The sequence below is a fragment of the Sphaerodactylus townsendi genome, linkage group LG06 (genome assembly GCF_021028975.2).
Source record: "Sphaerodactylus townsendi isolate TG3544 linkage group LG06, MPM_Stown_v2.3, whole genome shotgun sequence".
NCBI lineage: Eukaryota > Metazoa > Chordata > Lepidosauria > Squamata > Sphaerodactylidae > Sphaerodactylus > Sphaerodactylus townsendi.
In genome coordinates, this window is record NC_059430.1 from 40,723,406 (window position 1) to 40,737,318 (window position 13,913).

The window sequence follows — 13,913 nt, forward strand, 5'->3', positions numbered from 1 at the left end:
ACTATTCATACAAATATGCGCGCGCAAACACACACACATATATATCTCTGCTTATACAATAATAAATGTACAGCGTATGCTTATGTATGTGCCAGTGTATGTATGTATGTGCTGTAATAGCATGGCAATAGCGTATGTATGTATGCATGCATGCATGCATGCATGTTGGAATTTAAATTTTAAAAAGCTAATGTCTGGAGCTGAAGGATCAGCATAGGCAAAACACCATAAAAGTGGCTGCCGTGGGATGGTGCAACATGCAATGTCATACTTCTTCCCTCTTCCACCACTGGTGCTTCTGCAGGTGCAAGAGGCCCACTGGCATAAGAAGAAGGGTGCTTCTTCCACCTCACTGCAGTCAGTCATATTGTATTGCTGGCTATTCACCCATGAGGGTCTCCCAACCCTTTGCATCAACTGTCTGGCACTCACACAGGGCTACTAAAGGAGCTGCAAAAAATCAAGCTCTGTTAGTGGAGATTCTCTGCCACTGCAAATGATCCAATCCCTCCACACTGCTTAAAGAAATTAGGAATAGAAACTACAATCTCAAAAGAACTGTGCATATAACAAGGCCTCTGTTTGTTATGCAATGCTAAGATCTGAAGGAAGAAATAGCTTTCATAACTCCCCCGACGGTGCTTTAGATTGCCAACCTTTGAGTGGGACAGTTAACATAAATATCTTAATGATGCTTTCAAAAATCTATCCTTCCTTGTAGGTCTTTGTTCATCCAGCATTCTCAGACATCACAAGTATGAAAAGGCTCCCTGAAACATTTGGTATGTGTAACTCTGACAGTCTAAATCAGGAAGTACCAAATGGCTCCATAGAATAGCAACAGTATTAAAAAACAAAATTATTTCAGGGCCAAAGGTCCCTGAATTAGCCTGTATAATGGAAACACTCAGTACATTAAACTTGGAAGAAAGAATTCTTCAGTTGTTCGCATTTAACATTAACTAAGCTATCTTTCCCATCTGGCCAAAACAGTGAGGCAACAGGGCACAGAGAACTTCCTTTAGTTGATAAAATTAATGTAAACACCCTAACAGTACAATCCAGAACAGAGTTACTTCAGTCTAAACCTACTGAAGGCAATGGGCAAGTCTGGAGTAACTCTGTTCTGGATTGTGCTGTAAGAAAGCTAACGTTGCGCACCACTGCTGCCTGTCATTTTACTCCTGAAAAGCATACATATAGGATCAGCTTCAGAGTGTTAATAGCTGTAGGAGTCAAGGAGATCCATGGATTAGTGCACAAATGTAACAAACACATTGTACATTTGTAAATTCCGAGGAGATTTACGTACCTGCTGGTATTTAAATTACATGGTAGTGGATTGTTGCATCCTTGTTATTGCATCAATTTAGCTGGGCTCAAAACAGATAAAACACATTTCTGTAGGCTATCTCCTGCTGTTTTAGATGTTTTATAATATATAACAGTAAATCTTTGCAACACAGAAGGAAAACATTTGCAGCTGTGCTACATAAGAATATAGAACTCATGATTATTTTATTATTATAATTATTTATTCGATTTGATAAACCGCCCTACCCCCGAAGGGCTCAGGGCGGTGCACAATAGCAAATGACAAGACAATAAAACAAATCGAATAGCCCCAATTAAAAATACAAAACCTTAAAACTATAGCAGCAGTAACCTACAAAAAATGAATAATAATAATAAAAGGCGTCTGGCATCAAACCCCAGTGGACAAACCCTGGGAGGGAGGGGGTAGGCAGATGGTCAAGTATATAGCCAGTGTGCAGGGCAGCAAAAGAGGGGCGGGCTCAGCAGCCGGCCCCCCCAAAAGCCCGGTGGAACAACCAGTGGTCTGTCAATTCAACATCTGTTTAATGCAGTGGCCAGCCATATGCTAACGTGCGAAGAAGATGCTGGACAGAAAGACCATTGTAGCATTAACTTCTGGCAGAACAACAGCTGTTAACTGATTAAAGTAATGTCTCTTACTCTTGTATACCCACTGTGAGTCCATTTATCCTACAAAATTTACTCTCTCAAAGCTGTTTTGTGTGCCTTTACATTAAGTCTTTGGTGTTTAATTTCCAAACATAAACTTTGCTGTTTCCTATATCGCCCCTACGATTTTTTATTTCCATTCCACAAAACGGAAGGGATCATCATTAAGTTTGTGTAAAAGAATAGAAGCAGACAAGGATGGTGTTACACAAGGTAGTCTACATAAGTAGCTACAGGAAGCCTTAGGGTGGGTGGCAAAGTGCAATAATCTTGGCATTTGCAGCCAAATACACATGACACTAAAATAAGACAAGGACAGACCATTCCCGAATTTTATTTATCTGCAAGTCCAGTTATAAACATAATGGTGAAACAGATGTTAATAAAGCTAAGGGTCTTAAACTGAATAGCGGGGTCTCATGATGATATTTCCTGTTGAGAAACATGTTGCTAATTCCCAACAAAGTCAGTGATGACAAAGGGGCACTACAGAGCAACATAAGCATTCAAGGGCAGCCTCATTCATGCAACCCTGTCAGCTCCATTCTGCTTGTCCCAAGACAAAAAAAAGACTACAACTATCCAAGCCCTGTGTATAATCAGGCTATACTTTCACAATCAGCCTCTGTGGATTTCCTGCCTGCCTGGTGGTTTGCAAGTGTTGACAGTATCCTGCAACCTGCAGAATGAGCAATGGAAGAGATGTTGACACGGATACAAAACTGAATGCAAGGCAGATGTCTCCAATGCAATTTGTATGAAACTTTTTCATAATGTAATAGAACCCTATGGTGCGTATTTTGCAGCTATGCTCTGACCTTACCATGAAGAATTAAACATTTATCTTCTACAAGGGCTTTTAAATTAATAGTTCTATTGGTAACAGACTCAATGCATTAGGAAATGTTGAGTGTCTATCGCTTAAGGCTATTCAGGCTGAGTATGAGCCCCAAGTCTGATAAAACTCAACACATTTTATAAATTTAGGGTAAAGGTACAGGTAGTCACCAGTGCAAGCACCCAGTTATTACTGACCCACAGAGGGGTATCATATCACATTTGCTAGGCAGACTATGTTTACGGGATTTGCCATTGCCTCTCCCAGTCAGCCACTTTACCCCCACAAAGCTGGGTACTAATTTTACTGACCTCGAAAGGAAGGAAGGCTGAGTCAACTTTGAGCCAGCTACCTGAAACTGACTCCTGTCACAATCAAACTCCGGTTGTGAGCAGAGCTGTGACTGCAGAACTGCAGTTTGTCACTCTATATCATGGGACTCTTAATTTTACAGATTTATACAGGGCAAAAGAATATTTCACCGTCAGCATACAAGAAAGCTAATAATGGCAGTACAGAAGTCAGTTTTAAATACTTTGATTTAAAATGCACCAAATGAGGCTAGAATTGTAGAATGCATAAAATACATTAAATCTTTGATTGCAATAATTTTATTTCCAAGGATTTTGGCAGCCTAGGTGTGTTCAAAGAAATGAAATACAGATCTGTAGAATTCTAGTCATACTGAATTATTTAATATAAATGTTCCAGTAATTTGAATTTAGGGCACTAGGAAAAGGCACCTTCATGGCTAGCACAAGGAGGACCTTCTAAGTCTTTTAGGGTTTATCAAATTAATAACACTGTCACATTAAAAGCAGTGCCTTAAGGACTATCAAATCTCCTTAAATAGCTACCTAGCAAACAATCTGTAATATTAATAAAATAAGACACCACCATTCATAATGCAAAAATCACACTCTGTCCTCCTAGGTGCAGTGATAACCTTGGTTGTTTATCATGTGGAAGAATTTATGAAAACGACACATAGAAGGATCACGTACCTGATCTCTCTCAAAAGCAAGGTAAAAAATTGTTCAGTGACAAAACTGAACATTTCCCATGAGAGAATAGAAAAGAATATGGAAAGAAAAGCAGGCATTCCTGGAAGAGAGCTAGTACCACTTTAAGTGTGTACTGCTTATGGCTATTTATGCTGAGTATGAGCCCCAAGTCTGGTAAAACTCAATATATTTTATACGTTTAGGGTAAAGGTAGTCCCCAGTAAAAGCACCGGGTCAGTACTGACCCATGCAAGAGATTGCTCAGAAAGGAAACTGTTTCTAGGCTACCACCTTTGTGAAGGCTTCTGGGGAAATGCAGATAATGCCAAAATGATTCACATGTGCTTATGTGATAGCAGCTGATGCAAGTGACACATTTAGGCCTACTTCCATCATAACTGTTCATTTCTATGAAAATTGGTTTACAAAAGGAGGTTGACAGTGCAATGCTAAACAGAGTTAGGCACTTCTAAGCGCCAATAGACTGAGGAGGGTGTAACCGCTTTGGGTTGAACTGTGAGAACGCAAGCCAGAAAATGCTTAAATAAATAGAGTGTAAAAGATTCTCTTAGCCCTGCATATATTCATTTCATCATCCATGTCATTCATCAAAAGCTACAAATCTAGTCACTGTTCAACTAAACAAGCCATCTACAGGTTTTTGCTTTGGTGCAGTTCTACAACATTGGCAATGGAAGAAGGCTGCTTTGTAGAGTGGATACTTGGCCAGTCAAGGACTCACAAGGACTCACAAAGCATATGTATATTCACACTACAGGCTCAAGAATGACAAGGAGAGTGCTCGAGGCAGGAAGTCTGCTAAGAAAATGATTACCACACGTACAGTATTTCAAAACATTTCTACCAGAGCAACATCCTCCCTTAAGAAATGTTAGTATCAAGAAACGAAGTTGTTCGTACTCTGTGCAGCAGCAAACTTCCACAAAGCAGATGCTAACGTGCTGGTTCTAGATATTAAGAGCAACTTTGTTTGTGCAGGACACCCACATTCTAATCATAGGTTTTAGAAGCAAAGTGGATCTCGCACAGATAGACATTTTGAAATACATTCAAAGCTACCTTTCTCTCTGAAAAACAGAAATGTGTATTCAAATAGGAAGGAAAATTTAAATAAGTTGCACTTACGAGGCATGATCCCTTGGCTAACCAGCTCCTCACGTGTCCGTCGCTGCTGGAGCTTCAACTGTAGCACTGCAAGGAGGCAGACAAAAAAATAAGTTGAGAACAGGTTACTCTAACGTGCCACACTACAGAGAACATTTTTCTTTTCATTCTGTTTTCTTCTAGCTGCAGAACATTAGAGAGGAGGACCGAAGCCCTGTCATCAGCGCCCAGTTCTAACTCTTGCAATTGCAGAAGTAGCTCCAGGCACCAAGGTTTCTGTAGTATGCTGCAGACAGCAGAGAGAGGAAGTTGCAAAGAGTTTTAACAGGTTGATTTAAAAAAATCCACTAAGTATGAAAACAGGGCCTGTTGCTCAAGAGGTTTTATAGTGCCAAGCCCGTTCATAAGTCATGAAAGTTTTAAAAAGAAAGGGCACAAAAACTGACACCTTCTGAGGTGTGAATTCAGAACTCCACATTCATAAAGTATTTGCTATCATTCAATGCTAAAAGTTATTCTTTAGCTTGAGACATGGTTTACTCTGTCCTTTAAATGGATGCACTAACACTACTATCAAAAATTGAGGTTCTAGAAAGGTGCCACAACCAGAAACACATCTCACCATGACACGCCTCTGAAGATGCCAACCATAGATGCAGGTGAAACATGAGGGGCAAAAATCAACAGACCACAACCACATAGCCCAGAGGCCAGTTGATTCCAGCCATAAAAGCCTTCCATGATACAGGTTCCAGAATCTTTAAAGAAAGCTCCATGCCAGGAGTCTTTGGAACAAATCTAGTATCCATAGTCAGGACATACAATTCCTAAACACCCAGAAGCATCCATGTATAGCCCATCCCTTATAACAGTATTTCATCTTGAACTACATTTGATGCACATCAGACTCTGTTGTAGTTGGCTGAAAGTGTCTCACACCTACTGTAGTTGAACCAATTTCTCTTTGGTCTGGATCTTGTTTTACACCACCCTCTCTTTGCAAAGTTGTAAAATGCCTTTTACCAGGTATTTTACCAAGCCTAATAGATGTACATTTTTATGCATCCAAAGAAGTAAGCTCTGACACACATAAGCTCATGCTGCAATAAGGTTTTAGGGAGCTACTGGATTTATGCAATTCTGGAGGGGGTCTAAACTTTGGAGGGGTTTTTTTTTAATCTTCTTGTGGAATATTTAGCCTCATTCAGTATTAATCAGAATTCAGCTGAGAGATTTAATACATTCTATTCTGCTTTCCTGTTTTCTAACTTTCACAGTTCATTCCAACTATAAATAATATTGAGGGTTAACAAAAGGATCTCGGTTGCTTGCTTTTTGTTTTGTTTTTATTTATATTCAGGAAATGGAGCTCAGGTTTCCACCATTTGTAGGAGATGCATCAGCTGCTCAAGGATATTGTGGGATTTTTTGCATAAGAGAGGAAAGACCACTATTAACTACTCCAAGACTAAACTGTTCTCACATGGGAGGAATTATAACCCAGATACAGAACAAGTTTTATTTATAAGCATCTTTGCATGGAATCCAATTGCATGAAAAATATTCTTGAGAAAAGTATAGTTTGTACTTACTTCAATCAACACATATTTTATTTCTTTTAAATCCTGAGTGTTTGGCATTTTAATTCTTCACTGGCTATGGTCGATGCATTCCCAAAACAGTAGAGCAGACATTCAATACTGTTGGTAAATGCTGTATAAGTTTCCTATATAAATCCCCTGGACCAGGATTTTTGTGCAGGGTCTAATGCAGAATGTCTAACATTGGGGAGGCTATGAAAATGTATCTTCATGCAGATATGGAGAAAACACGCAACTCACAATGTAGCTCTGCACTTGCAGCACAGAATATTAACAACAAATGCACTATTACTATATTACTATACTTCAAAGCTGAAATTTGTTTCCCTGTTTTGCAAGAGCCAGTGGTCATAAGCAAATTTAAGAGACTAGCTGAATTCAAGGTCACATAACACATATTAACTTCCTCTGAACATAGTTTAATTATTATTTCATTATCACAGTCCAGATGGAAAAAGTCTGTTTCACTCTCTCATATATATTTACAAATAAAGTATGATTCTAAAATAATTAAGTATGAAAGTGGAACAAAGGTACATGGGAATGATAGTAATTCAAGGGTAGAAACTGAAGTAAAATATATCCTGCGTAAATGTCTCTGAAACTTTTTTGTGAAGAAATGTTTTTGTGGAGATTTTTCTGTGGAGAAAAATGTACAAAATATATAATGAAGTTACAGTGTGTCAATATTCATTAATATGGCATTCATCCCAGTATTGTGAAGTTTATGGAAATTATGCTATGAATATGTGCATATAAAAGGAACAGGCAAAAGTCAACTACATTCTTCATCTCCAAGATTAACCACTTCACTCAGCCATTCCAACTGGTTTGGGCTGTTGTGGCCACAGTAAATTACACAGGACTTACTGAATTTATTCACTCAGATTTAACTATTTCAGAGTCAAATAAATCAAATGGTCAGTATTTTACTGTTCCTGGCAGCAACATTTCCACAAGATGCATACTTTACCCAACTATCTTTTACAGTATATGAATGTGTAATGTATAGACATTCAGTAAGAGAGTTCTGAGAGAACTGTGACTAGCCCAAGATTACCCAGCAAGTTTTGTTTGTAGAAGTGGGGGAACATACCTGGTTTGCCAGATTACAGTCTGCCACTCATGTGGAGGAGCAGCAAATCAAACCTAGTTCTTCAGATTTGAGTCCATCCCTCTCAACAACTACACCACAATGGCTCAAAAGAGCCTCTTATCAGCATCAGAATTTACAGAGTTCAATGCAAACTAAGGCCCCTTCCGCACATGAAGAATAATGCACTTTGAAACTGCGAACTTTCTCAACGGTGCTCTTTTGGAAGCTATGTTGGAATTAAGCAAAAATCCGGCACTTTGCAAACAATGATTGCTGAAAGTGGATTGAAAACACATTATTCTGTGTGTGCAGAAGGGGCCTTCGTCTGATCAAGCTGTTGAAATTGAATGAATGAGCACAAAAACGCTTAGATTTTTGAGATGATAAAGATATTATATATGGTCATGTTATATTTCTATGCTATCTTTCTCAGAACTAAACAAAACTCACTGCCTGAACAATGTAGCAACCAAGGGAAGCTACGGGTAGGGTGGGTCAAAAGAGCTGAGTAGCACAAAGTGAAAACACCCAATATCAGCAGATGAAAATACATGAGGGGAATGTCAGGTAGGATCAAAGAAATTTCAATTTGTACTTACAATGTTTAAGAGGTCAGAAAATGCACTTTTAAAGCACTTTTTTTCAAAAAGTAAACATTGACATACAATAGTAAGCTCATCCCATGTCATCACATTATTATATATTCTGAGCTGCATACAAAGTTTGCTCTCAGCCAAGCCACCATGAGCTACTGTTGGTGACAAATCAAGCATCTGTCCTTGATTTCTGCTTAAGCATCCCAATTTTCTCCTAATGCTTAAGCCCTACCCTCTGTCATGGCTTGCACCCTGCTCACTTCCTAGCATAAGTCTGTGCTTCAATTCTGGAATGCTACTAGAAATGCACAGGTCATCCTGGTTTTACTACAGGCATTTTAAAAAAGTACTTCTTTAAAAGATTTATATCTTATCCACTCATAAGAGTCTACTCAAGGCAGCCAACATCATAACAATGAAAATACAATGCAAATCCAAGCACTAAAAATTAAAATAACTCAACAAATGCAGAAATGTTCTATTAAAAAGCCACTCAATTTCCTTCTCTCCAAAGACCTCTGACTTCATCATACCACAAGAGACAATTTCTTTCCATCCACAAGTGCTCACAAAACTTATTCACAACAGAGGAATATACTGGGTTCAGACTGTCAAGACACTTGAGAAAGAAGAAACAAAAAAACCCATAAACTTTGGGGAAAATACCTTAACCTTCCATACGCTTTGGTTAAAATACCTTCTTACAATATAGTTTGCCAGTACTATAGTCGGAATGTGATCAAATCTCTGAAACACTGTATACTGCTTAATACAATAACCCAGATGTTTCAGCATTTTTGTGCTGGATACTTCACAAACTCAAATCCATTGCTGAATGTGTATCAGTGCCCATTAATGAACAAGTTTCTTTCCCTGTAAATGAAACACAAAGCCATTTTGGAATAATTTCAGAGAATAACACTTTAATCCATTGATGGATGTGGGGGAATGTGAACTGTCTGCACTTCGGCAGACTGTGCCATTCATAAACACATAAGTGAAGCAGACTGTAAAGAACACCTAAACTAAAGGGATTATATAGCTGCACGTTCCACCTCAAGGAAGCAACCCTGTAATAACTGATGCTACAATGTGACACCAACAGGCACATGAAGAAAAGCTGAGATACAGTTTGACTTTCCACTTAATCACATAGTACCTCTATGATGCAAATTCTGAATGCAAGGCTTTTGTTAAATTGAACATTCAGCCACATGAATAGTTCTGTGGAACCTGAAAGCTTCCTTACTATTTCATTGGTTCTGATAAAAGGGGTTACACCAGTGCTGACTGTGGATTTTTCTAATGAACTGATACAACTATCCACAATTTTAAAAATATAATCCTTCATAGCTTTATTAGTAGCCACAATCAAGAGAGGGGGATCATTTGTCAATTCAGTCTAAAATTAGCAGAGGTAAAGAAACTTATTCGCATCTAGTAATGCAGTACTTGCAGCAACAACAACAAAAACCTCCAGTGGTATCCCTCGTATCTGAAAAAGCAGGACTGCAAAATCAAATACAAAACATAAAGCAGGGTATTTATTTGGCAGTATTTTAGGGAAGTACTCTTTTCATCCTCCAGTCAGCTTCTTCACCATAAACCACATATCCTATTATTTAAAATTAATACTGTAAAGTAGTCAGGAATTAAGCTGCAGTTGAATATGCCACCGCATTCGCAACTGATCTGCAATTACACCTGCAACTGCATTTGCAACAGCATTAGCATGTGTCTGAGTAGAGCTCATTTTCAGTTGCATTTGAATGTCTCCAGTTTTTGTTTTTGGTGTTTAGTATCGGTAGCCAGGTTTTGTTGATTTTTCAAACTCCTTTTTGTTGAAACTTCCCCAGTGTTTGTGGATTTTGATGGCTTCCCTGTGTACTCTAACACAGTTGCCGTCAACACTTTCTGTGTCTTCAAAGAAGATCCTATGTGCAAATGTGATTGCAAATGCAACTACAAATAATGGATGCAGATGAAATGTTAGGGAGCAAAAAACTACACTGACATGGTGTAGTGGTTAAGAACAGCAGATTCTGATGAACTGGATTTGTTTCCCAGTTCCTACACTTGAAGCCTGCTGGATGACCTTGGGCTAGCTACAGTTCTCTCAGAACTCTCCCAGCCCCAATTATCTCACAAGGTGTTTGTTATGGGGAGAGGAAGGGAAGGAGTTTGTAAGCCACTTTGAAACTCCTTATAGTTGAGAAAAGTGGGTATAACTCCAAACCCTTTTTCTCTTCTAGAAGAACATGGCCACACAGCCTGGAAAACCCATACCAGCCAGTTGATTCCAGCCATCTTCAACAACACAATAAACAGTCTTCAACAACACAATAAACAGAAGAATTAAAGGAGTCTTAGCCCCTTTACTTTTTAATCTGTTTCTCAGCAACATCATCAACAGGTTGCCAGGGTCAGAGTTTACAACATCTTCTTTGACTCAAAAAAAATTTCCATTCTTTTGTCTCCTATTCAAGTAGAGTTTAGGAGTTTGTTCTGCAAACAAAGATCCCTAAGTATTAACTACATGGTGGTTTTGGGGGGAAAGCCCTGCAAATTCCAGTGATCTATTGACAGTACTCCTATTGATCAATGTAAGAACTTCAGGTATCTTGGAACTACCTTCTGTGAAATGCTCTCCTGGAAGGCCCACTTTGAAATCATAGAACCCACAGGGTATTTCAGGAGTCTGCTGAGTATACAGAAACCTCTGTGCGTGAATGGCCTGTTTTCAGCATTTGCTTTGCTATGAGATACAGTAACGTAATACAACACATGTATGCAAATGCATACTATCAGTGTCAATCCTGCAGTGTAAAAGCCCTGGCCTTCATACTCAAGACAGGAGAGAAGGATGGGGAAAATGGGCTCACACAGTGCTGTTTGTACATGCAAGGCAAGTACAAACAACATGTCGCTGCTCTTCCTACAGAGAACATCTAAAGCATCCAAATTAACTGAAGAAAATGTGTGTTCTGGTTGATATACTGCTGAGATTATCTGTTTATGCCAAAAGCAGAGATTAATTGTTCAGGCTGTTTCTGGACACAGGCTTTCATTTTTAAAAAGATCACATTCCATTTGCAAGAGCTACTTTCCCAACTGAGATATTTCTAGCTAACAGATAAATGGGCAACAAGAAAGATGGGACTAATTCAACTGACCAAGCAAGGATTCCTGCACTCACAAACTGGGAATAGTACACAGGCAGTCTTATGAGGCTTTCTGAAACTCAGAAACTGCACAACTGCACAAGAATACAATACAAACCAGGTCTGCAAAAACTACCTGACTAATTTTCCCTAAACAAAAAATTATTCACATGTATTGTCTCCACTCTACAAACATAAGTAGACCTTGTACAGCTGCCTTGAGTTTCCCAGAAAAAAGTGGGGTATAAATCAGTGGTGGGATCCAAAAATTTTAATAACAGGTTCCGATGGTGGTGGGATTCAAACAGCGGCGCCACGGCACACACGCACCTCCAGTCCCTATTGGGCAGGGAGGTTGCTTTAGTAACCCCTTCTCGGCACTCAGAAAAAATTAGTAACTACTTCTAGAGAAGTGGTGAGAACTGGTCGGATCCCACCTCTGGTATAAATGTAATGTAATAAAATAAATAAATACACAAATTTTGTTAAATACAGAGTTACTAAAATCAAATCTATGCAAATGATTTATTAAACTGTAGAAGATACAAACTTGATTCAGCATTTAGGAGATGTGACAATATCTACAATTATGCCTAGGCATTTTGTCTCATTACAGAACTGTGCAATAAAAGAAACACAACACAAGAAGCAATATTTGGGTATTGTCCCATGCCTTAATTATCTTTTATAACCTCTTTTTGTTGTCTGATGTAACAGGATGATTGATATAAGCAGTAATAGAATTTTAGATAATTAACTGAAACTTTTGTATGGTTGGTAGGATATAATAAAGGTTAACTTGACTTCAATATTTATATATTGCAGATACTTGGAAGGAAATGGCAGTAGTCCCACAGAGGCCTCCTTTAGCATGGAAGTTTGTCACCTGCAAACTAAAACTGGTTCAGTTCAAATGTAATAGCAGCCCATGGTTTGATGTTACATCAGCAAGTTTTGGGCTTAGGCACTACCTCCCACTGCAATGCAATTCTCTACCTGTTCTCTGGTAACAAAGCCAGGCAAACAATGATTTGCAGGATGGCTGAAACAACCACCTATTCTTTGCCAAGAAACAGGAAGAAAGGGAACCACAACAATGAGGAGGGAGGCAGGGGAGACAGTTATGCAAATGACCAAAGCTCATTTTTCACAGCACTAAAGGGTGCATCTAAATCAAGCCGCTTGCAATGGGATACAGGACATGCGGTGGGAAATCAGCATAGTATCCTTTATGTATCAGATCCATAAAACATGGACAGAAATGTTAACAGTAAGTTTCATAATACCGTCCTTGGGTAGCGCTGCTCAATGCAATGGCCCAGTGTGACCCCATAAATTACAGTCTACAAAGCGTTTGCAACCCTCTCCCATATGTAAAACCTGCAATTTCCTCGAGTGCAGGGCACTTCCCCAGAACATATGACATTGGCATTCTCAAATATATTTCACAAGTACAGTTTGCATAACAGGATGGCAAGGGAAAACAAAGAGAAGGAGTGAATCAACTAGGTGTCATGGGGCTTCAAGCAACTCTTAAATAGTACAGTAGTAGCCTTGCTTTAGAAGCTACATAGGATGCGGGGTGGGGTGGGGTGGAATTACAGAAAGAGTAGTTTAGCAGTGGAATCGGCTGCCCAGAGATGTGGTGAATTCCCCCTGAATGGCAGACTTCAAGCAGCAGCTGGACAAATACTTGTCAGGCTGATCCTCAGTGGATCAGGGGGTTGAACTAGATGTCCTGTATGTTTCCTTCCAACTCTAGGATGTTAATGTACAATTCACCAGCTAAGTTCTTAAAAGTGATTCTGTTATAATTAACCTCCTCTTTTCCCCTGAGCCTCACATTTGCAACCAGAGAGGGCACTTGGCAGCTGTTCAGGTTTGTTTCCTTGCAAATGCCTTTCCTGGTTTCTGCCCAAGTATCCCGGTTTCCTCCTAATGCTTAGCCCTGCCCTTCATCGTGTCCTGCATCTTGCTCAGTTCCTAGGATAAGTTTGCTTTTTTGATTCTGAGAAGCACATGCCATCCGGTTTTTACCATAGCCATTAAAATGCATTTATTTAAAATGGGAACAGCTGTCTTGCACATCACTGAGATGGCACAGTAAGTAGCTTGCTCTGGAAGGCTAAATGGCTGGAGCTAACCTTGTGACTGCCTCATCTGGTCACATTTTGGATGTAGTTGTACATCCTCCTCTGGCTGCAGCCCTTATGATACATCCAACTCAGAATCTTGGCTGTGAAATAGGTCTTAAGCAGCCAGCTCTCATAACAATAAGCACCTTTGCACCTTCTTATTACTCCATGACTGGAGTAAGGGGGAGCAAAAAAAGGCACAAAATAAAAATGTGGTTATCCAATGGATATATTTATCCCCTGTATTCATACATATTTTTAAAATGTCAACTGGATATTGTCATTTGTCTTGGGGGCATTACTGATTTATCCAGGAAGCTCATTCATACATACGTTTCCAAATAAATTGCACGTTTCCCATATTATTTCAG

General features: G+C 39.2%; 1 protein-coding gene across 3 annotated transcripts in view; it reads right to left on the reverse strand.

The window, feature by feature from the left end:
• Positions 1–13,913, reverse strand: part of MRTFA (myocardin related transcription factor A) — a 76,520-nt gene that overhangs the window by 24,737 nt on the left and 37,870 nt on the right. For all 3 annotated transcript variants that reach the window (XM_048502488.1, XM_048502489.1, XM_048502487.1), the window contains exon 2: positions 4,975–5,040. In XM_048502488.1, coding sequence (XP_048358445.1) covers positions 4,975–5,040 — 66 coding nt within the window. The remainder of the gene's footprint in view (positions 1–4,974; positions 5,041–13,913) is intronic.